General features: G+C 42.5%; 1 protein-coding gene and 1 long non-coding RNA gene across 8 annotated transcripts in view; one reads left to right on the plus strand and one right to left on the minus strand.

The window, feature by feature from the left end:
- Nucleotides 1-21939, minus strand: part of FAM118B (family with sequence similarity 118 member B) — a 54758-nt gene that overhangs the window by 22350 nt on the left and 10469 nt on the right. For 5 of the 6 annotated variants that reach the window (XM_036862631.1, XM_036862632.1, XM_036862634.1 and 2 more), the window contains exon 2: nucleotides 728-820. In XM_036862631.1, coding sequence (XP_036718526.1) covers nucleotides 728-813 — 86 coding nt within the window. In that variant the 5' untranslated portion in view covers nucleotides 814-820. Of the gene's footprint in view, nucleotides 1-727; nucleotides 821-4771; nucleotides 4823-21939 lie in introns of those variants that run through there. The other variant, XM_036862630.1, reaches the window with a different exon arrangement.
- On the plus strand, nucleotides 16958-20387 carry LOC118900249. Of its 2 annotated transcripts, none has more exons than XR_005021064.1 (3): nucleotides 16958-17082; nucleotides 17750-17871; nucleotides 18429-20387. It is a non-coding gene; the product is annotated as an uncharacterized LOC118900249 (long non-coding RNA). The 2 variants fall into 2 exon arrangements; XR_005021065.1 differs by having other exon boundaries at nucleotides 17754-17871.

Consider the following 21939-nt stretch of genomic DNA (forward strand, 5'->3'; position numbering starts at 1 on the left):
AGAGGGAAGAACCCACGGAGCAACTTTAAACTCGTACATTACTGACGTGTGTCAGCAGATCAGGAGATTTACTCTCTGTCACAGAGTTTGAATTTAAGTGGATAGGTTCAAAGAAAACAAAGCAAACCACCCCCCCAAAAAATGAGACAATCTTTAATAACCTGGAGGAAAAAATGGACAAGAAAAAGAAACATAACGATAACACATTAGGCTCAGCTATGAATACTATTTATACAGTCATACAATGTAAATATTAAACCAAAAATTGTGATATAAAACACACTAGGAGGCTGTGAGGAGAGTCTATGGTGTGTGTGTGGGGGGAGGGCGGCTGGGGACATGAGGGGAGGATTCAGGACAGCAAGCCTAACCCTACCTTCCATAACCAGAAACAGATAAAACCCAAAACTAAAAAACAGCAGTACACATACAGTATTAAAAATCTGGGTGTAAATATTAGAAGAAACAGACAAAGTTGAAAGCGATTGCCTCTGAGGAGGGGGTGAGGCACTATGAGCCTTGAAGAACTGACTTTTAAAATTATATACATTTCTGACCTTGATAAAAAATAGAAATTAAATGCAAAATAAAAATAATTTAATTTTTATATGAAGGCCAATATTAATTAGTGACGCCAACTGGGATGTAGGGCAAGTTCATTATTTTTCATTATCTACCATCAGTGGTGATTTTCTCTGTTCCTCGGATCCCCCCTTCCTTTGTTTACCTGGGCTTTTTGGTGGGAGGTGCGCCATCACTGAAGAACCCCCAAATCTTGTCTATATCCGAGGCCTGGCTCCGTGTAGAAGCCATCCAGTTTCTAAAAGAGATTAAACACCGTGGACCACAATTAGATGTGTGAGGTGTACCGTTCAAAACAGCACATGCATTAAACAGTTTTAACAAGCTGTACATCCTAAAAAGTGTTCTAAACGTGTAACTGGCTTAACGGAAATTCATTAATTAATGTGTCCCAAACTTAAGGAATTAAATTCATCCAAAGGAAAGTAACCTCAAAATTATGACTTTGGAGCTCTATATTGTTATCCAAAGTATACAGATATATGTAAGTTCTGAAGGCTTCCCCTCCCCCTCCAAAACCAAACAAAACCAACATCAACTCATGTCAATTGTTGGCCATCACTTTGTGGAGCCTAAGAAAGACCTGCTATTCTCCCATGAGACAGGCTTGGGGAAGACTTAGAGGATAAAAATAACCCACGGGGACTCCCCTGGTGGTACAGCAGTTAAGAATCTGCCTGCCTATGCAGGGGACAGGGTTTCGATCCTGGCCCAGGAAGATCCCACATGCCGCGGAGCAACTAAGCCCATGCGCCACAACTACTGAGCCTGTGCTCTAGAGACCACAAGCCACAACTACTGAGCCCGTGTGCCAGAACTACTGAAGCCCATGCGCCTAGAGCCCGTGCTCCGCAACAAGAGAAGCCACCGCAGTGAGAAGTTCGCATACCGCAGCGAAGAGTAGATCCCACTCTCCGCAACTAGAGAAAGCCTGTGCACAGCAACGAAGACCCAATGCAGCCCCCCAAAAAAAAAAAAAAAAAAAAGAAAAAGATTTAAAACTAACCTACGGGTAAGTGTGCTAAATGCCCCCAATTATCCTTTACTATCACCTAAAGAAATCACTGGCTCAAGAATAAAATAATCAATACTAATTTGCTGATTGTTGAACATCCCTTGTTGCTGGACAATTGTGTCCTCACGGGCAGCGAGGCATGACTCTCTAGCTAAACACAGAGTGGGTTCTGAGACACTGTGATGAATGGGAAAGGTATTACCGAGCAATTATATTCAGGTGATAACTAGCCAAAGTGAAAGAATTATCGTGGATTAGAATAAGATCAATAAACAGAAGTTTTAACTGCTCAAAAGTTTACTAAACTTGCTAAATATAAGGACTGTTAATTCTAAAATAGCTATACTTTAAATATTGCCCCCCCCCCCAATGAACAGAAGACAATACACATTACCAGAGTTTGGGACTTTTTAAAAAAAATTGTATTTATTTATTTATTGTTGGCGTGTTGGGTCTTCGCTGCTGCACGCGGGCTTTCTCTAGTTGCGGCAAGCGAGGGCTACTCTTCGTTGCCGCGCGCATACTTCTTATTGCGGTGGCTTCTCTTGTTGCGGAGCACGGGCTCTAGGTGCACGGGCTTCAGTAGTTGTGGCACGCAGGCTCAGCAGCTGTGGCTCACGGGCTCTAGGGCGCAGGCTCAGTAGCTGTGGCGCACAGGCTTAGTTGCTCCGCGGCAGGTGGGATCTTCCTGGACCAGGGCTCAAACCCGTGTCCCCTGCATTGGCAGGCGGATTCTTAACCACTGCACCACCAGGGAAGTCCCTGGATGTTTTATTACCTTACATTGTCAGTACTTAGAAACCAAATTAGTAATAATTACTTGAAGCTTGCTGTTTTATCAGAAAGCTTTTTTCTTTCTTAAGACATTTTTAAAAGTTTGCTGAATTAGTTTTTCTGGTAAAGAGAAGGCTAATTCCCTCAACTCATATTCCACCACACATATTGGAATTCTTCTTTGGTATCATAATCACTTGGAAAATAGGGATCACAAAATCCTAACAGTGAGTGAGGAAGTAGACCACCTTTCCAGTCAAATCTCTGGTTCTGTTAGTGAGAAAGCTGGGGCTCAGAGCAGACAGACGAACTACTTAACTCAATAAACCTTGCCCTAGCTTCATAATCATCTGAGATGCTTGTTAAAAGTATATGTTCTTAAAGATAAAGTCTATTAGTTAATTTAAAAGATAGTATATGTTCCCAGGCTCTAATCCTACATTACTGAACGAGAATCTCCACAATCTTCAGGGGATTCTTATGATGAGACAAACAGGGAACACCTAAATGAAATGCAAACAATTTCCCCACAATCCAACGTTTTGCTAAATAAAGGATGCACACCACATGCCACACTCCCTTCTTTTACGTGTACACATCACTTATTACAGTCTCACAGCTCCCCAGCTGCCAATACCAAGAGTTAGGAGTTAACTGCCATTAAAATATTTCCATGAGGTTTTTATTTCTCTGAAGTCTACCTATGCTCTAGACTGGAGAAGTCGTGGCAGGAGAGTGGGAATTTCTACCACATATGCGACAACCCAGCAGTTTGGGCATGTTTTTTAAAAGAACACAATGAAAAGTGTATATGCTTATGCTCTTTCCTTAAATATGGCTGTATAAACCCATCTGCAATCTGGACAAACTACACTCATGTAAAAAACACTGTGTCTTGAGAAAGATGAAAGTAAAACATAGAGAAAAGTAATTTAATGTTCATTAAATTTTGAAGATCGACATCTTCATAATCCAATGTTTAATTCAGCTACTAAACCAGAGTTTTAACTCTTATATAGTGCTTACCACGTGCCAAGCACTATTTACAAATATTAACTCATGTTATCCCCATAACCTTATGAAGTACTATTACTGCCCCATTTTAGTGATGAGAAAACTGAGGCACAGAAAGGCTGGGTACCATAATTCAAACCAAGGCGGTCTGCCTTCCAAGTTCATGCTCTTAATCACACTATTACAACCTAAAAACATTCTCCAAGTATTAGCTTCTCAGCTTTTTTTCCCCCCATTTTTATATATTTTTTTTTTGGCTGTGTTGGGTCTTTGTTTCTGTGCGACGGCTTTCTCTAGTTGCGGCAAGTGGGGGCCACTCTTCATCGCGGTGCGCGGGCCTCTCACTATCGCGGCCTCTCTTGTTGCGGAGCACAGGCTCCAGATGCGCAGGCTCAGTAGTTGTGGCTCACGGGCCTAGTGGCTCCGCGGCATGTGGGATCTTCCCAGACCAGGGCTCGAACCCGTGTCCCCTGCATTGGCAGGCAGATTCTCAACCACTGCGCCACCAGGGAAGCCCCCCCACCCCCGTTTTTAATTTACAGCCCAAAACTATCAAAAAACGGAGCTCCCACATTCTAGAAAGATTTACTTGAAATAATTGTAACGCTTCATAGCTGCTACATGATAAGGTGCTCTGTTGATGCAATCACAGCAGTCGGCTAAATTCAGGAGCTAAATGAAGCCATTTTTTTCTGGTGATAAGCACTACTTGTCACATACCTCCCACCACCAACAACCTACCAGAGCCCTAGATCTGTCCTATCATTTTCTCCTGGAAAGTATGCAAGGTCATTCTGCTGGATTCTCTTTTCTGACAGATGGTCAATTCTTAGTGTCAACACCTGAATACTAAGCTTTTTAATTTTTTTCTTTACAGAGCCAACTGTTCCGAAGGTCCATTCCATCTACATAATTTAAGAGAGTTAAATATGGCCAACAACTCTTGATAAGTTGTTACTGGAATGTTCTCGGTCCTCTTAGGAACTGAACGAGAGAAGTAATTCAATATGCCCACATTAAATTTGACCATACATTCATTCTGTTTTCTAACAGGATAACATCTTTTCTTCAGTCTAAAAGATGCCTCATATGATACAATCTTACATGTATACCTCAGTGACATCTAAGCATAAACCATATCTTATTCCTTTTAGAGTGTTATTTCAGGAAAAAAAAAATCTATTTTACCCCATTGTTTAAACAATCTGCAGGTACTGCTAAAGAGGTTCTAAGCTAATTGCTAAAATCTTGCACAGAATTCCTAATATGCATCAACTAGTTCACACATTAATTTCTTTATGTGATCACTATTTGAGTTTTCATTTTAGTGGGACTTAGCAGAGGTGGAAAAAAGCTTTTCTGCCACAAGAAAACAAAGGCAATTACCTGTGCCAGTGTCTTCATTACTCCAATTACTGCTAAGCCACTGAGAAATCCTTTAAGGCCAACAGAGTTCAGCAAAATAAAAGTTAGACGTTCGGTAAATACCAAGACAAGTAACCTCATTAACAAACTTTTTAAGGCCTAAGTCTTCATATCAGATAGGATACTTCTACTTTGAAATCTGTCAGCTTGGCAAGAAATAGAATGCTTATATCTGGTGGGTGAAAAAGGGAAAAATCAAGGCAAGTGTTCTAGGAAAAATCCATTAAGAAACATGGAAAAGGTAAGAGAAAAAGGATTGGTTATATGAATGAAATTAAGATTGTATAAACCAGCAGTTGTAGATTTGAAAACATGAAAGAATTCCAGCTCCTCCTTTCACAGCATCTTGGTGCTAGCAAAGATGGCAAAATCTGGCTTCTTTTTTCATGGAGGGATGAGAGTGGGGCCTCCCAGCCCGCTCTCCTCATGCTGATCCGGGGGTCTCCCTGCGCTTCCAGTGTGTGGTCTTCAGCCCAAACAAACCACCGACATGCCAGAAGGAACACAGAATAATACACTTGCAGATATGGGTGGATGGAATAAAAAGGAAAGAAAAGTTCTAATGACGGCATTTTTGCCTGGAAATAAAAGATCTACAAACTAGCTTGCAAAGATGGTACATTTCTTGTTTTAAAAGTTCAGCTGTATTTATAGCAAGCTTTCCCCTCTTCTATTAAAAATAAAAATAAAACAGTGACTGAAATAGAGACTGGCTTATTTCTCTATCATAAACATAGAAAAGGGTTAACTTTGTTTTTTTAAGGGAAAAGACAGTCATCCTCCGACTTGGAAGAAACCAAGCCCCTCTGATTGTGGCTTTTGGACTAATTTCAACACATCTGTTTTTTTTAGCAACTATGGGAGAGGAAAGAAGGAAAAGATAGCCAGTGTAAGGTACTACAAAAGGGCACCCGACAAGCTTGTTGACAATTTAACAATATAACTAAAATAGTTTACTAAGGCAGTTGATGAATTCAGTTCTATAATGTAGATTACAGCCTATCCTATTTGTTTTGTATAAAACAAAATTTCCATTTTCTTCCTTCTCATTCATACAAAGAAATGGAACTGATATATAAGAACTGTATCTAGATGTGCCAGGATGCAATCCCTCTGTGTACCCCAGTCTTGAAGTCTTTCCTCTACCTCTGGTTAACCTAGTTTGCTCCTACTTTTATCCCTAAATTGTATGTGCCCGACACCCTCTACCTTATGTCAGATAAGATCTGTATCACACTCATTTCCTTTAATACAGTCACTGATAAAATGCCAGATTGATACCACTTATTCTTGGGATTTCACCAGCAAACAATGACCTATCAGTGAAAAATGTGAGAATGAACTCATAAGATATAGGGTTTCTGGAAAGACTTTTAAGGATTGAGAGGTATAATCACAAATTCCAGAAAGCCTTTTAACTCAAGTCCCAAAATAAACTACACTGGTATTCCAGGCTCAAGAGCTCAGATGTTGTTTATATCATTTATTTTCAATTATAAAACCAAAGTAACACAGCATGCATGTACAGGGAACAAAAAGTGTTTCAAGAAGGACTAATGGAACATCCAAATTAAAATCTGATTTGAATTAGAAGTTGGTGATGGAAGTTGATGATTTTACCATGCAAAGAATGATAACTAATGAATTCCTTCTTTGTCACAGCTTCCCCTCCTGTGAAGCTTCTGAGAATCTTGTACCTGAGACAGTATATCCTGAAAACAATGACACATGTTGCTAAGGAAGGAGACTTTAAAAATATTTAATAAAAATATTTTCCATGGGGACTTCCCTGGTGGCGCAGTGGTTAAGAATCCGCCTGCCAATGCCGGGGACACAGGTTCGAGCCCTGGTCTGGGAAGATCCCACATGCCGCACAGCAACTAAGCCCTTGCGCCACAACTACTAAGCCTGCACTCTAGAGCCTGCGAGCCACAACTGCTGAGCCCGCGTGCCTAGAGCCCATGCCCCGCAACAAGAGAAGCCACTGCAACGAGAAGCCCGCGCAACCCAACGAAGAGTAGCCCCCGCTCGCCGCAACTAGAGAAAGCCTGTGCGTAGCAACGCAGCCAAAAATACATAAATAAAATAAATTTGTATATATAAAAAAAAATATGGTCTTTATTAAAAAAAACATATTTTCCATGTATCAAGTAGTACGATCATACAATTTCATCACAAGTGACCTAGGCAATTCATTAAAAATAAGATTAAATAAATCTTCAAGGGTAAGATTTTACATTCTAGCCAGTCCTTGAAAACTAAAGTCCCCTATTAAGACAGTGTGAATTATGAATGGCTGGACCCTCGACTGCTTGCTTCTCATGCCACCAAGAGGACACACAATGTGCCACATACAGACACAGTTTCCTTCAAGTCCGGGCGAGCTCAGGCCATGTCACCATTATAGAGGATCTCTCTATGAGCTGAAATTTGACAAGTCGTAAAGAAGGGAAGACCTTCCTGTCATAATAAAAATTAAAATGTTTAGTAAGAATATCCCACCTAGTTTCCACTCCTTTTTACTTTCTTGAGGATTTCTGACTTAAACAGCACTGAGTTTGAAAAAATGTTTTTCAAGTTGCATTTTGACATGGAGCTTGGCAAATATTATGGTTAGAAACTTCAAGTGTAGCTGAATGTTAATAGTGATTAAGTGAACGTCAACACCGGGTGAGACATCTCAGAGGTCCGTCGTGGCCATGTAATCCAAAACCCATTCACAGTAAAACCAAGGACAGAATATAGGAAAGATACACAAAATAGACTTGTCGTTGCACAATATCTTAAACTGACATAACAGATAAAAAAGAACTGAATAGATACCCATCTTGGGTTCTTAATTATGTTTAAAACTCAATTATCAAAATACCCAGTAAAGAGGGATTTCGCAAAAAGCTTGCTGTGAGTGCATTCAATCTTTTCATTCTGTCATTCAACAGAGATTAAATGTCTATGAAGTGCTCGCTCCTGAACTTCCCACTCAGGATGGCAATGGAACTGGAGGCCTACAGAGGTCATGGCATTTCCTTTTAAAGAAAAACAGGGCAGACCATTACCTTTTGGGGTGATGCTTATGCAGTCCTATCTAAAGGAAGGAGAGAAAAGGCCTTGCAAATTTTTCTAGGGCCTGTCTAACTCAGTTATATTAACCTGTACCATTTTCCTTTTTTACTGTAAGATGAATGTAGAATGTTTTGTTTCAGAAAGTCGAAGACGTGTGCTTCTCAGCATTTTCTTTAGTGATCATACCTCAGCTTTAGCCTCATGGGAAACTAAACTGAAAACAGTAAACAGCAATTTCACAGAGAGGACTCAAGTATGAAACAACCATGACAACTTGGGAAAGGAATCAGTAAGAAAGAAGTTTAAGAAACCACGAAAGGATACTCTGAAAAATAAAATTCAGAAACATGGGAAAAGATCAGTTATGGGCAAGTACGGCAGAACACCTCTCTGGATAAACTAAGCCTGGTTCTTTATAAAGAATACTGTATGTGCAAAACAAAGATGATACTGAATATACACACCAACAAAATACACTTGATATGCATGCAACTCTGGCAGTATTCTACTACATTAGTATTGATTAGGACTGGAACTGAGCAGAACCCTGCACCCCAACCCCGCCCAAGGACAAACACCCCTCCACGTCTCCTGCCTCTTGTCTGTAGAGAAGTTGAAGTCTCCCAGGCCTCCCTGAGTCACAAAGGAGCAGGCTCAAGCAGCTAATGATTCGGACAATAGAGTTACAGACTCAGTGTCTGATGCAGGTTCCTGAGTTGTTTTACAGATACCGTAACTGCCACCAGAGGGAAAAGGCTGACTGCATGATGACCAGACTGCAGTTATGACAAACCACTCCATCTTGAGCAGTACGGAATCTATGGTTAGCACAGTGCCAAGAACTGACCTTAAGAGAATGGGATTAACACTACTGCTGAAAATAATCTGTATCTTTGTGGGCATCAAAATAATTGTAGCTTGTTCTGCCCCTGTATGGAAACGGGCAACTACAACTGTGAGCAAAGAGATGCTACAGACCCACGTCAACATCTTCCACTCTAAGAACACGGCACCCTACATCAGCAGGAAGAAGTTACAGAAGACAGACCTTTGCCCATGATCCCACAGAAATGGAATGATGTTCTGACAAGTGGGGATTTGTAAGCAGCTTTTGGCAGGAAAGTGCTCTCTGCAGGAGGCCGCTTTGCCTTGTCACTAACCTTAAACCAGCCCCCAGCGCCCCCCGCTCCCCCCGACCCCGGCTCTACTCATCTCTGGCCCTAGTACACCTTTCAGATCTTTTGACCACATGATACCTTTCCTAATCCTAGTCTGTTGGTTCTTTCCGTAGATCAAAGGAGTAGAAATGAAGAATAAGTAACAGATAACCAGATCTCTTCCCCAGCTTCCCCTTCAGTAATCCGGCGAACAAACTGTGAACACGATAGCATCTAAAGAAAAATCATGGGAATTCCCTGGCAGTCCAGTGGTTAGGACTTGGTGCTTTCACCGCCGTGGCCCGGGTTCAATCCCTGGTGGGGGAATAAGATTCCCACACGCTGCACAGCTGGGCAGGGGGGCGGGGAAGGATCATCACAAGACGTCGGCAAGCCTGCACACAGTGGGATGTCGATGACTGTGACCCCCTATGTGAATGACTGACTGAGATTACTTCCCTTTTTCCCTTTAAAAACTTTCACGGCCAAGCAGAATCTTTGGAGATGGTTTTGGGGGGACACTGAGTCCACCATCTCTGCAGATTGCAGGCATTCTATAATTAAAAGCAACTTTCCTTTCTACCAACGTTTCTCTCTCTCTTGAGTATTGATTGCTGAGCGGCCAGCAGCCAGACCTGATTCGGTAACAGGACCTCATGAAAGCAGTGCGCCGGATTTAGGCCGCAAACTTAAGAAGAACACGGAAAATCTCACTGAGTCCAAGAACAGAAAGTACAGATCACCAAATGAAAATGTTAAAAAAGGATTTGGAGCAACTGAGCTTGAAAGAAATAAGGCAGGTGACCAAACCTGCTCTTACAGGGCAGTTTCTCCCAGACTCGGCCCAACCTTCACCCCCATCACTGCCCCTCTTGGAGGTAAGTGCATTTGGCACCTGTGCCATCCTTTGCTGTAAAACAAAGCCTTTGGCTTTTAACCTGAGATCTCTAAATTGGAAAGGTAAATTTTCAGCTTTTACTAAATGCTAGGTCATATGAGCTTGTGATCTAACATCAGTTTCTCATTCACATAAAAAGAGATTTTTGGCTTGTTTGTTTAGCTGCCCTTTGAAATGAATTTAAGAAACTTTCGGGCTTCCCTGGTGGCGCAGTGGTTGAGAATCTGCCTGCCAATGCAGGGGACACGGGTTCGAGCCCTGGTCTGGGAAGATCCCACATGCCACGGAGCAACTGGGCCCGTGAGCCACAATTACTGAGCCTGCGCGTCTGGAGCCTGTGCTCCACAACAAGAGAGGCCGCGATGGTGAGAGGCCCGTGCACCGCGATGAAGAGTGGTCCCCACTTGCCGCAACTAGAGAAAGCCCTCGCACAGAAACGAAGACTCAACACAGTCATAAATAAATAACTAAATAACTAAATAAATAACTAAATAAAAGACCGTGAATTTCTAAAAAAAAAAAAAAAAAAAAAGAAACTTTCGTGTTACTTTGGAATTACCTAAATCAAGTTAAGACATGAGTCAGGGTATTTATAGATTACCACCTGCAGAGCACTCACAGAATGAAAATTCTTTCCCTGATTTATTCACTTATTTTGGCTTATGAGCTTTTGAATTTGACTGAGAAGCCTGCTCCTAAAAGGCTGAGGAACTCCCTCCCTCCCTCTAGACCTGCTGGCTTCTTTACTGTCCCTCAAACAGGCCTGGAGCACTCTGGCCTGGGGCCTTTCTTTGTATGATTGTTCCTTCTGCTGGATCTTCACCCCACACCCCCCCACCAATCCGCACAAGTTTCCAATCCTTTGCTCAAGGCAGACCTTCTCAACGATGCGACCCTGGCCACCGTATCTGAAACTGCAGGCTCCTCACTCACTGCATCAACTGCTCTACTTTTAATTTCATAGCACATACCACCCCCAGTATACTAGTTATATTTATTATTAGTATAATAAAGATATTAATTACGCTTATTATTTGCCATCTGCCTCCTCCCACTGGAATATAAACTCCTCAAAGGTAGGGATCTTTGTTTAGTTCACAATGTAGCCCAAGATGCTAGACGGTGCCTGGCACAGAGTAGGCGTGAAAATACTTCCTGAATGAACTAACTGAAATGTAAGATGTTGCTCATGATCAGAATTACAAGAAAGAAATTTATTGTGCAACAGAGAATGCATTTCTAATTAAAAGAAACACCCTGTGACTGCTTTTAATGCAACTAGGACCATAAAAGGCCATTTCTTTTTAAAATGGAACAAATGGGAAAAGACAAATTCCTGTGAAAATTGAGTGCACAGTAAATCAACATTCAGGCTATCACTTTTCAGATACACCAACAGTCACAACAGGGAGTGAAGGTAATCTGATTCCAGCAGGCAAAAGAAGGATTTCAGACTTAAAAATTTTAAGACTATCCTCTGACACTAAATGAAAAATTTTAGATGTAAATAATTTTATTTTTATAACTCAAGCTTCTGATATCTAAGATGTAAACTCATGTAGATTCTTAATGCAGGAACTCTTTCTGGCAAACAACTCAAAGACCTTAGTATTTAGGGCTAAGAAATCAGTTTCTTTTATTTAATATATTAAATCTATCCTAAGTGTTTTACAACTAGAGAAGTCAAAGTCTTTTGTAGCAGCAAAAGGGATTTCGAAACACAAATTGGATTAAGTCACGGTTTAAAATCACTCAAAGGCTCTCTGTGTTTAATAATACGAAACTCCTCATCCTGCCTGCAAGACCAGGCCTGGCCTGGCCTCTCCAGTCCTCTTAACATCCCTTCCAGCCCTCTGCCTCACCCACACAGAACACATCACACACCTTCCCGGCTCACACAGTCTTTGCTTAGAGTGCTATACTCTGCCAGGGAAACAGGAGGGAAGGGGGCAGGACACAACCTTTGAAAGAATAACATAGCCTGAGGACATGACATAAACTGATTTAAACCAAATGGGTCCAAGATGGTGGACAAGTCAACTTCCACTAGACCTTGAGCCTCAGTATACACTCACTGTAACACATCAGCAAGCTAAATGACACACCCACAGGCGCCATGACAGTTCCAAGACCGACCATAAGGATCAAAAAGTGGGCAGTGGCCCCATTCCTGGAAATCCCCCTTCCCTAAACAGCTGGAATACTCCTCCCTCATTAGCCTATGAAATTACCCACCCCTATAAAAACTGACAACCCCCATACGCCGGTGCCTTTCTCACCTTCTGGATGGCCCACACGCTGTGGAGTGTGTTTCTCTCTAAATAAATCCACTTCTTACCTATCGCTTTGTCTCTCACTGAATTCTTTCTGCAAGAGACATCAAGAACCTGAGCTTCATTAAGTCCTGAGACCAGGTGTGTGATCTCAGTTGGAAGACCATGGGTTTTGGCCGGGTTCGAGTCCTGGCATGTGGTTTCAAGTCCCAGTCTGAGGTGCAGAGTTTCAGCTGGCAACCAAGAAGGGCCAGTGATAAGGTAAGAAAATGCTGAGAGTTACGTCTTGGTCCTAAAGAGGCCTGTGGGATGCCGCAAGCCAGGCATACTAGGGAAGATGCCCTGCTGATGTCTGCTCCTTTTTGACTGGCGGGTCAACCCCGTATACTTATGCACATCCAACAGCAGGTCCAGGACACAATTGTTACTCTCTGTACTCTTCTCCTTGACTCTGAGGTTTTTCTCCTACATTCTTGCATTCTTGTTCATTCCTGCTCTATTTCTTCCTTCCTTCCTTCCTCCCTCCCTTCCTCCCTCCCTCCCTCCCTCCCTCCCTCTCTCTCTCTCTCTCTCTCCCCCTCTTTCTTTTTCTTTCTTCTGTTAACCCCAGGAAACCTATGTGACCACCAAGGTGTACTTTTTATTGCTTTTACTCCCCTCCCTCTGACCCTTACAAATGCTGACCCTTTATTCCCAACTTATATCTAGACCAACTCCCGCTCATCGTCAACACTGTTGGGGACATCTTCTGTGCCATTTCTTTGTGACTTCCGGGGCTCTAACACCTGGTTGGGAGACTACCTTAGAAGCGATAGCATCTAAAACTGTTAAGTGCAAATCTTGACTAAAATGCGTGGAGGATTTTGACTTAAGAGTGGAATTCTGGATAGCTCGGGAGATAGAGACGTCACCTCAAGCTTATCTGAAATGGGTCAGGCCTCATTAATCCCAACCAATACCCCTCTGGGCCATATATTCCAGGACTGGGAAAGATTTGGACAACAGAAATTAAAAGGAAAAAACTTAGTAGGTTATGTAATCAGGTTTGGCCACCATATGAGTTAGGAAATTTAAAATGGAGTGAAATTTTCATGGCCTTGTATCTAGGCAATGGAACCCAAAAGGAATTCAAGGAGTGTGTAGCTCAGGAGGGATAACTCTAGGAGGACACAGAGGACATTTTCACTGGCTCACCCTACAGGGCTGTGGATCCCAAATGAACGTGGATCCCTCCTCCCCCGAGGTACAGGCCCTTTTGGCTATGCATTTCATAGCCTAGTCTGCCCCAGACATCAGGCACAAAATTCAGAAAGCAACTGCTGGTCCTCAGACCCCAATGAATGACTAGTTCTAATTGGCTTATTTGGTTTTCAGTAATAGGGATGTGGCCCAAAAGGCTGAACGCTCCCAGAGAAACATGCAAAAGGCCTGAATGATTGCAGTGGCTTTGTTCGTTCAGAGACCACCAAAGAGGAAGCTGGCTTTTCTGGACCAGTCCGGCCTTGGCAGACCACAAGGCCCACGGGTACCCATACAAGGCCAGTGTACCCTGTGTGGACAAAAGGGGCACCGGAGGGAGGATTGAGATTGATGTGCCCATTGCAAACAGCCAGGGCACTGGAAGAAGGAATGCCCCAGATGCCAGAGAGCGACGGGGACCCCTCGGCCATTGATGGTTTTGCAATCAGAAGACTAAGGGGGACACGGCCAAAAGTGGCTCTGCCTAGAGATACCATCGATGTAACTAATGTAGAGCCTCCGTGGTCATCGATGTGGCAGGCCACTTGACAGAATTTCTTATCGACACTGGTACAACCTTCTCAGTCTTAGCCCACAGGATTGGAAACCTTAGCAATCATAAGGAATACGTAATGGGGTTGTCAGGGAAGAGACACGGGCAAACTTTCCTTGAACCCCTTTTGTGCAAGATCAATGGCCAGCTGTTTTACATTCCTTTCTGTTTGTGCCTGACTGTCCCATCCCTCTAATAGGAAGAGATTTATGAACTAAGTTAGGGGCCACTCTGTTTCTCAAGGGGCAATGGTTCTAACAAAAAGCAAAAAGGAACAGATAAAATCTGAAGCTAAAATAGAAGCCTTAGTAGACCCTGGAATGTGGAATATTGAGGTTCCGGGCTTGGCCAAAGATATCCAGCCGGTGATTATTAAGTAAAAAGGGTTATACAATGTCTAAATATAAGGTACAAATTTCTTAAACCTAGGGGAAGATCCTCAAAAATGTTTGTAAGTAGATTACCAAAATAGGAGGCCACTGCTCTGACTAAACTGACCATAGCTGATATTCAGACCCTGATAGGAATTTTGGAAGAGGCCTTCTCCCCTAAGCTAAACAAGGAAAAGTAAAACTTTCCAACATAGGTGAATGGGTATGTCAGTCCTTCAGTATCAAAAGAGGGTCAAGTAATTTAGAACTTGACTGGTCAAGGATAAATAGAAATCTTAAGTGTCTTTTCTGTAAACACTAGTAAAAAGGGTTTAGGTAAGTGACCTTGATTTGTTCCATCTGCCAGAAGCCAAATTTGAGTCCAACCTCTTGTAACTGATGGGTTTTATGGTGTACCTGTCTCAGGACTGAAATTTTGGAATGGCAACTACAAGGTCTCTGTGTTTGTGTGTTCATATGTATCTATACGTGTGTTGTAGCTGTACGGTACTGCCAAAAATTAATTCATAAAAGAGCTCTACTTAATTGGCTTTAAAAAAATTAAGCACTTATGTAAATACCCAGAAATAGAAAATAAAATGGCCAGAATAAATTTCAGGTACGTGTCATCTGGAAAATATTCAGTACTAAACTGATATCTAGTATTGAAGGTGGTTAAACTTGTTGGTTTGATTAATATAGGCATGTCTTTAAAATCATCAATGTTGAGTATAATACTTCTTTTGTACCTAGATTTACTAGAAGTCAAATAAAACCTTATTCAATCTGTTATAAATCTGTCAACAAGAAAAGTAACTCAATGTGAAAAAAAAAAAACTTTTAAGGAAAGTAAAATGTATGTTTTCAGTAAAAGAAGGTGGGAGGAATGAGGAAAAAAAACTGAAAAAAGTTGTGCATGATCAAGATTTTCTAAGACTGGATTCAATTTAGTTCCATAAATGAATGTTGTTGGGAGTGGGCTGGGACAAGTCTGGATTTGCTTTCTCCCTCCAAAGTTTCCTTGAAATGCTGCTTTTAATAAGCGATAGTATGAGTTTCTTTGCCTTTAAGTGATCTGTATTTGCTTTTGAGATCTTTTGTAACTTTGGTTAAGAAATAAATATTGTCTCACAGTGACCTATGATCTTATTTGACCAGGTGTTTGTAAACTTTTGGACAAACTTCCCAAATATCAAATTTTAATTAAGTTTCTTTTGATTTCCAGGTAACTTTTGGGGTACTTTAGAGAGGCCCTGAGGCATCTTAAAGAGAAATATGTAACTAGGATTATTTGGTACGTTAAGTTAAATGTAATCATTCCTAATTCTGGTTATTGTAACAAAGTTTCTTTATCGATTACACTGTAGGTGATGTGTAACCATGCCGTTTAAGTCTTTTATCATGTATAGATATTTTTGTACTCTGATGCTGTTACAAAAAGTGCTTCATCATCAAGGAGATTCATAGAAAGGCTATGGAAGCCATTACAACAGTTCTATACCAAGATGATGACTATGAGAGGATTCCAGCCTATACTGACTTAAAACAAGGAGCTGTCCTGCCCCTGGGGCCCCTAGATCAGGCATCCAGAGGTTTTTACTCCCTGACAGGCAGGGTCGACGCCCCTACTCAGCCTTGAAGCAGTTAGAGAGGAGGAACCATCGCCCTTCTGCTTCCCATAAGAATATGGGACTAAAATCTCTGAGGGGGGAATGAAACAGGAGGGAAGGGGGCAGGGCACAACCTTTGAAAGAATAACATAGCCTGAGGACATGACATAAACTGATTTAAACCAAATGGGTCCAAGATGGCGGACAAGTCGACTTCCACTACACTTTGAGCCCCACTATACACTCACTGTAATACATCAGCAAGCTAAATGACACACCCACAGGCGCCATGACAGTTCCAAGGCTGACCATAAGGATCAAAAACTGGGTGGTTGGACTTCCCTGGTGGTGCAGTGCTTGAGAATCTGCCTGCCAATGCAGGGGACACAGGTTCGGGCCCTGGTCTGGGAAGATCCCACATGCCACGGAGCAACTAAGCCAGTGCGCCACAACTACTGAGCCCACGTGCCACAACTACTGAAGCCCATGCGCCTAGAGCCCGTGCTCCGCAGCAAGAGAAGCCACCGCGTGAGAAGCCCGCGCACCGCAACGAAGAGTAGCCCCCGCTCGCCACAATTAGAGAAAGCCCGCACGCAGCAACGAAGACCCAACGCAGCTAAAAATAAATAAATAAATAATTTAAAAAAAAAAAAAAAACCAAAAACTGGGCGGTGGCCCAATTCCTGGAAATCCCCGCCCCTTCCTGAAATAGCTGGAATACTCCTCCCACTCATTAGCCTATGAAATTACCCACCCTTATAAAAACTGACAACCCCATACCCTGGTGCCTTTCTCACCTTCTGAGATGGCCCACACTCTGTCTGTGGAGCGTGTTTCTCTCTAAATAAATCCACTTCCTACCTGTCACTTTCTCTCTCACTGAATTCTTTCCACAATGACACATCAAGAACCTGAGCTTCATTAAGTCCTGAAACCAGGGGTGTGATCTCAGTTGGAAGACTGTGGATTTTGGCTGGGTTCGAGTCACGGCCACGTGGGTTCAAGTACCAATCTGGGTTTTGGCCAGGTTGGAGTCCTGGCATGTGGGTTCAAGTCCCAAACTGAGGTGCACAGTTTCAACTAGCGACCACGAAGAAACAGTGATAAGGTAAGAAAATGTTGAGTTAGGTCTCAGTCTTAAAGAGGCCCGTGGGATGCCGTGAGCCAGCCATACTGGGGGGACGCCCTGCCGACGTCTGCTCCATTTTGACCGGCGGGTCAACCCCGTATACTTACGCACGTACAGCAGCAGGTCCAGGACACAATTGTTACTCTCTGAATTCTTCTCCTTAACTCAGGTTTCTCTCTTACATTCTTGCATTCTTGTTCATTCCTGCTCTATTTCTTTCTTTCTTCTGTTAACCCCAGAAGACCTGTGTGACCACCACGGTGTACTTTTTTTTTTTTTAAATGAATGAATGAATTAATTTATTGTTGGCTGTGTTGGGTCTTCGTTTCTGTGCAAGGGCTTTCTCTAGTTGCGGCGAGCGGGGGCCACTCTTCATCGTGGTGCGCGGGCCTCTCACTGTCGTGGCCTCTCCCGTTGCGGAGCACAGGCTCCAGACGCGCAGGCTCAGTAGTTGTGGCTCATGGGCCTAGCCGCTCCGCGGCATGTGGGATCTTCCCGGACCGGGGCACGAACCCGGGTCCCCTGCATTGGCAGGCGGATTCTTAACCACTGCGCGACCAGGGAAGCCCCAAGGTGTACTTTTTATTGCTCTTACTCCCCTCCCTCTGACCCTTACAAATGCTGACCCTTTATTCCCAACTTATAGCTAGACCAACTCCCGTTCATCGTCAACACTGTTGGGGACGTCTTCTGTGCCGTTTCTTTGTGACTTCTGGGGCTCTAACACCTGGTTGGGAGACTACCTTGGAAGCTATAGTATCTAAAATTGTAAGTGCAAATCTTGACTAAATTGCGCGGTGGATTTTTACTTAAGAGTGGAATTCTGGATAGCTTGGGAGATAGAGACGTAACCTCAAGGTTGTCTGAAATGGGTCAGGCTGCATTAACCTCAACCAATACCCCTCTGGGCCATATATTCCAGGACTGGGAAAGATTTGGACAACAGAAATTAAAAGGAAAAAACTTAGTAGGTTATGTAATCAGGTTTGGCCACCATATTAGTTACGAAATTTAAAATGAAGTACCCTGTGGTCAAATTTTCATGGCCTTGTATCTAGGCAATGGAACCCAAAAGGAATTCAAGGAGTGTGTAGCTCAGGAGGGATAACTCTAGGAGGACACAGAGGACATTTTCACTGGCTCACCCTACAGGGCTGTGGATCCCAAATGAACGTGGATCCCTCCTCCCCCGAGGTACAGGCCCTTTTGGCTATGCATTTCATAGCCTAGTCTGCCCCAGATATCAGGCACAAAATTCAGAAAGCAACTGCTGGTCCTCAGACTCCAATGAATGACTAGTTCCAATTGGCTTATTTGGTTTTCAGTAATAGGGATATGGCCAAAAAGGCTGAACGGTCCCAGAGAAATATGCAAAAGGCCTGAATGATTGCAGTGGCTTTGTTCGTTCAGAGACCACCAAAGAGGAAGCTGGCTTTTCTGGACCAGTCCGGCCTTGGCAGACCACAAGGCCCACGGGTACCCATACAAGGCCAGTGTACCCTGTGTGGACAAAAGGGGCACCGGAGGGAGGATTGAGATTGATGTGCCCATTGCAAACAGCCAGGGCACTGGAAGAAGGAATGCCCCAGATGCCAGAGAGCGACGGGGACCCCTCGGCCATTGATGGTTTTGCAATCAGAAGACTAAGGGGGACAAGGCCAAAAGTGGCTCTGCCTAGAGATACCATCGATGTAACTAATGTAGAGCCTCCGTGGTCATCGATGTGGCAGGCCACTTGATAGAATTTCTTATCGACACTGGTACAACCTTCTCAGTCTTAGCCCACAGGATTGGAAACCTTAGCAATCATAAGGAATACGTAATGGGGTTGTCAGGGAAGAGACACGGGCACTTTCCTGGAACACGTTTTGTGCAAGATCAATGGCCAGCTGTTTTTACATTCCTTTCTGTTTGTGCCTGACTGTCCCATCCCTCTAATAGGAAGAGATTTATGAACTAAGTTAGGGGTCACTCTGTTTCTTGAGGGGCAAGGGAACCACCCTCATCACCAAATGGTTCTAACACAAAGCAAAAAGGAACAGATAAAATCTGAAGCTAAAACAGAAGCCTTAGTAGACCCTGGAATGTGGAATATTGAGGTTCCGGGCTTGGCCAAAGATATCCAGCCGGTGATTATTAAGTAAAAAGGGTTATATAGTATCTAAATATAAGGTACAAATTCTTAAACCTAGGGAAGATCCTCAAAAATGTTTGTAAGTAGATTACCAAAATAGGAGGCCACTGCTCTGACTAAACTGACCATAGCTGATATTCAGACCCTGATAGGAATTTTGGAAGAGGCCTTCTCCCCTAAGCTAAACAAGGAAAAGTAAAACTTTCCAACATAGGTGAATGGGTATGTCAGTCCTTCAATATCAAAAGAGGGTCAAGTAATTTAGAACTTGACTGGTCAAGGATAAATAGAAATCTTAAGTGTCTTTTCTGTAAACACTAGTAAAAAGGGTTTAGGTAAGTGACCTTGATTTGTTCCATCTGCCAGAAGCCAAATTTGAGTCCAACCTCTTGTAACTGATGGGTTTTATGGTGTACCTGTCTCAGGACTGAAATTTTGGAATGGCAACTCCGAGGTCTCTGTGTTTGTGTGTTCATATGTATCTATACGTGTGTTGTAGGTGTACGGTACTGCCAAAAATTAATTCATAAAAGAGCTCTACTTAATTGGCTTTTAAAAAATTAAGCGCTTATGTAAATACCCAGAAATAGAAAATAAAATGGCCAGAATAAATTTCAGGTACGTGTCATCTGGAAAATATTCAGTACTAAACTGATATCTAGTATTGAAGGTGGTTAAACTTGTTGGTTTGATTAATATAGGCATGTCTTTAAAATCATCAATGTTGAGTATAATACTTCTGTTGTACCTAGGTTAACTAGGGGTCAAATAAAACCTTATTCTACCTGTTATAAATTTGTCAACAAGAAAAGTAACTCAATGTGAAAAAAAACATTTTTAAGGAAAGTAACATGCATGTTTTCAGTAAAAGAATGTGGGAGGAATGAGAAAAAAAACTGAAAAAAGTTGTGCATGATCAAGATTTTCTGAGGTTGGATTAAATTTAGCTGCATAAATGAATTTTGTTGGGAGTGGGCTGGGACAAGACTAGATTCGGTTTCTCCCTCCAAAGTTTTCTTGAAATGCTGCTTTTAACAAGCGATAGTATGAGTTTCTTTGCCTTTAAGTGATTTGTATTTACTTTTGAGATCTTTTGTAACTTTGGTTAAGAAATAAATATTGTCTCACAGTGACCTATGATCTTATTTGACCAAGTGTTTGTAAACTTTTGGACAAACTTCCCAAATATCAAATTTTAATTAAGTTTCTTTTGATTTCCAGGTAACTTTTGGGGTACTTTAGAGGGGCCCTGAGGCATCTTAAAGAGAAATATGTAACTAGGATTATGTGGTACATTAAGTTAAATGTAATCATTCCTAATTCTGGTTATTGTAACAAAGTTTCTTTATCGATTACACTGCAAGCGATGTGTAACCATGCCGTTTAAGTCTTTTACCATGTATAGATATTTTTGTACTCTGATGCTGTTACAAAAAGTGCTTCATCATCAAGGAGATTCATAGAAAGGCTATGGAAGCCATTACAACAGTTCTATACCAAGATGATGACTATGAGAGGATTCCAGCCTATACTGACTTAAAACAAGGAGCTGTCCTGCCCCTGGGGCCCCTAGATCAGGCATCCAGAGGTTTTTACTCCCTGACAGGCAGGGTCGACGCCCCTACTCAGCCTTGAAGCAGTTAGAGAGGAGGAACCATCGCCCTTCTGCTTCCCATAAGAATATGGGACTAAAATCTCTGAGGGGGAATGAAACAGGAGGGAAGGGGGCAGGGCACAACCTTTGAAAGAATAACATAGCCTGAGGACATGACATAAACTGATTTAAACCAAATGGGTCCAAGATGGCGGACAAGTCGACTTCCACTACACCTTGAGCCCCAGTATACACTCACTGTAGTACATCAGCAAACTAAATGACACACCCACAGGCGCCATGACAGTTCCAAGGATCCATAAGGATCAAAAAGTGGATGGTGGCGCCATTCCTGGAAATCCCTGCCCCTCCCTGAAATAGCTGGAATATTCCTCCCACTCATTAGCCTATGAAATTATCCACTCCTATAAAAACTGACAACCCCCATGCCCTGGTGCCTTTCTCGCCTTCTGAGATGGCCCACACTCTGTGGAGTGTTTCTCTCTAAGTAAATCCACTTCCTACCACTTTGTCTCTCACTGAATTCTTTCTGCAATGAGACATCAAGAACCTAAACTTCATTAAGTCCTGAAACCGGGTGTGTGATCTCAGTTGGAAGACCGTGGGTTTTGGCTGGGTTCAGTCCCAATCAGGATTTAGGCTGGGTTCAAGTCTCGGCACGTGAGTTCAAGTCCCTATCTGAGTTTTACACAGTTTCAAAGCTACATGCAGCGAATTCTCAGTCCCCTGAGTTCTTCCTCTGGCCTGGCACGATTATATTCTGTATATGCTGGTAGAGTTTAAAATGACTGGAACTGTATTAGTCACAGCAAATCCATTGCTTTGCAGTCAAAAGTTGTTGAATTTTCATGTTAAAATACCTGTTAAATGCCAGGCATTGTGCTAAAAGTGATACTATTACCGCATCCAGTTCACCTCCAACAAACACCATGTAGTGTTTACAGTGAGCTAGGCACTGTTTTCTGCGCTTTACAACGTTCACTCCTCTATGAAGCAGACACCATCACCATCACATGTCACAGATATCACAGATAACGGAAGCACAGAGATGTTAAGTAACTCGCTAGTGGTCACATGGCTATTTATT

This window comes from Balaenoptera musculus, chromosome 8 (assembly GCF_009873245.2).
Source record: "Balaenoptera musculus isolate JJ_BM4_2016_0621 chromosome 8, mBalMus1.pri.v3, whole genome shotgun sequence".
NCBI classification, from domain to species: Eukaryota; Metazoa; Chordata; class Mammalia; order Artiodactyla; family Balaenopteridae; genus Balaenoptera; species Balaenoptera musculus.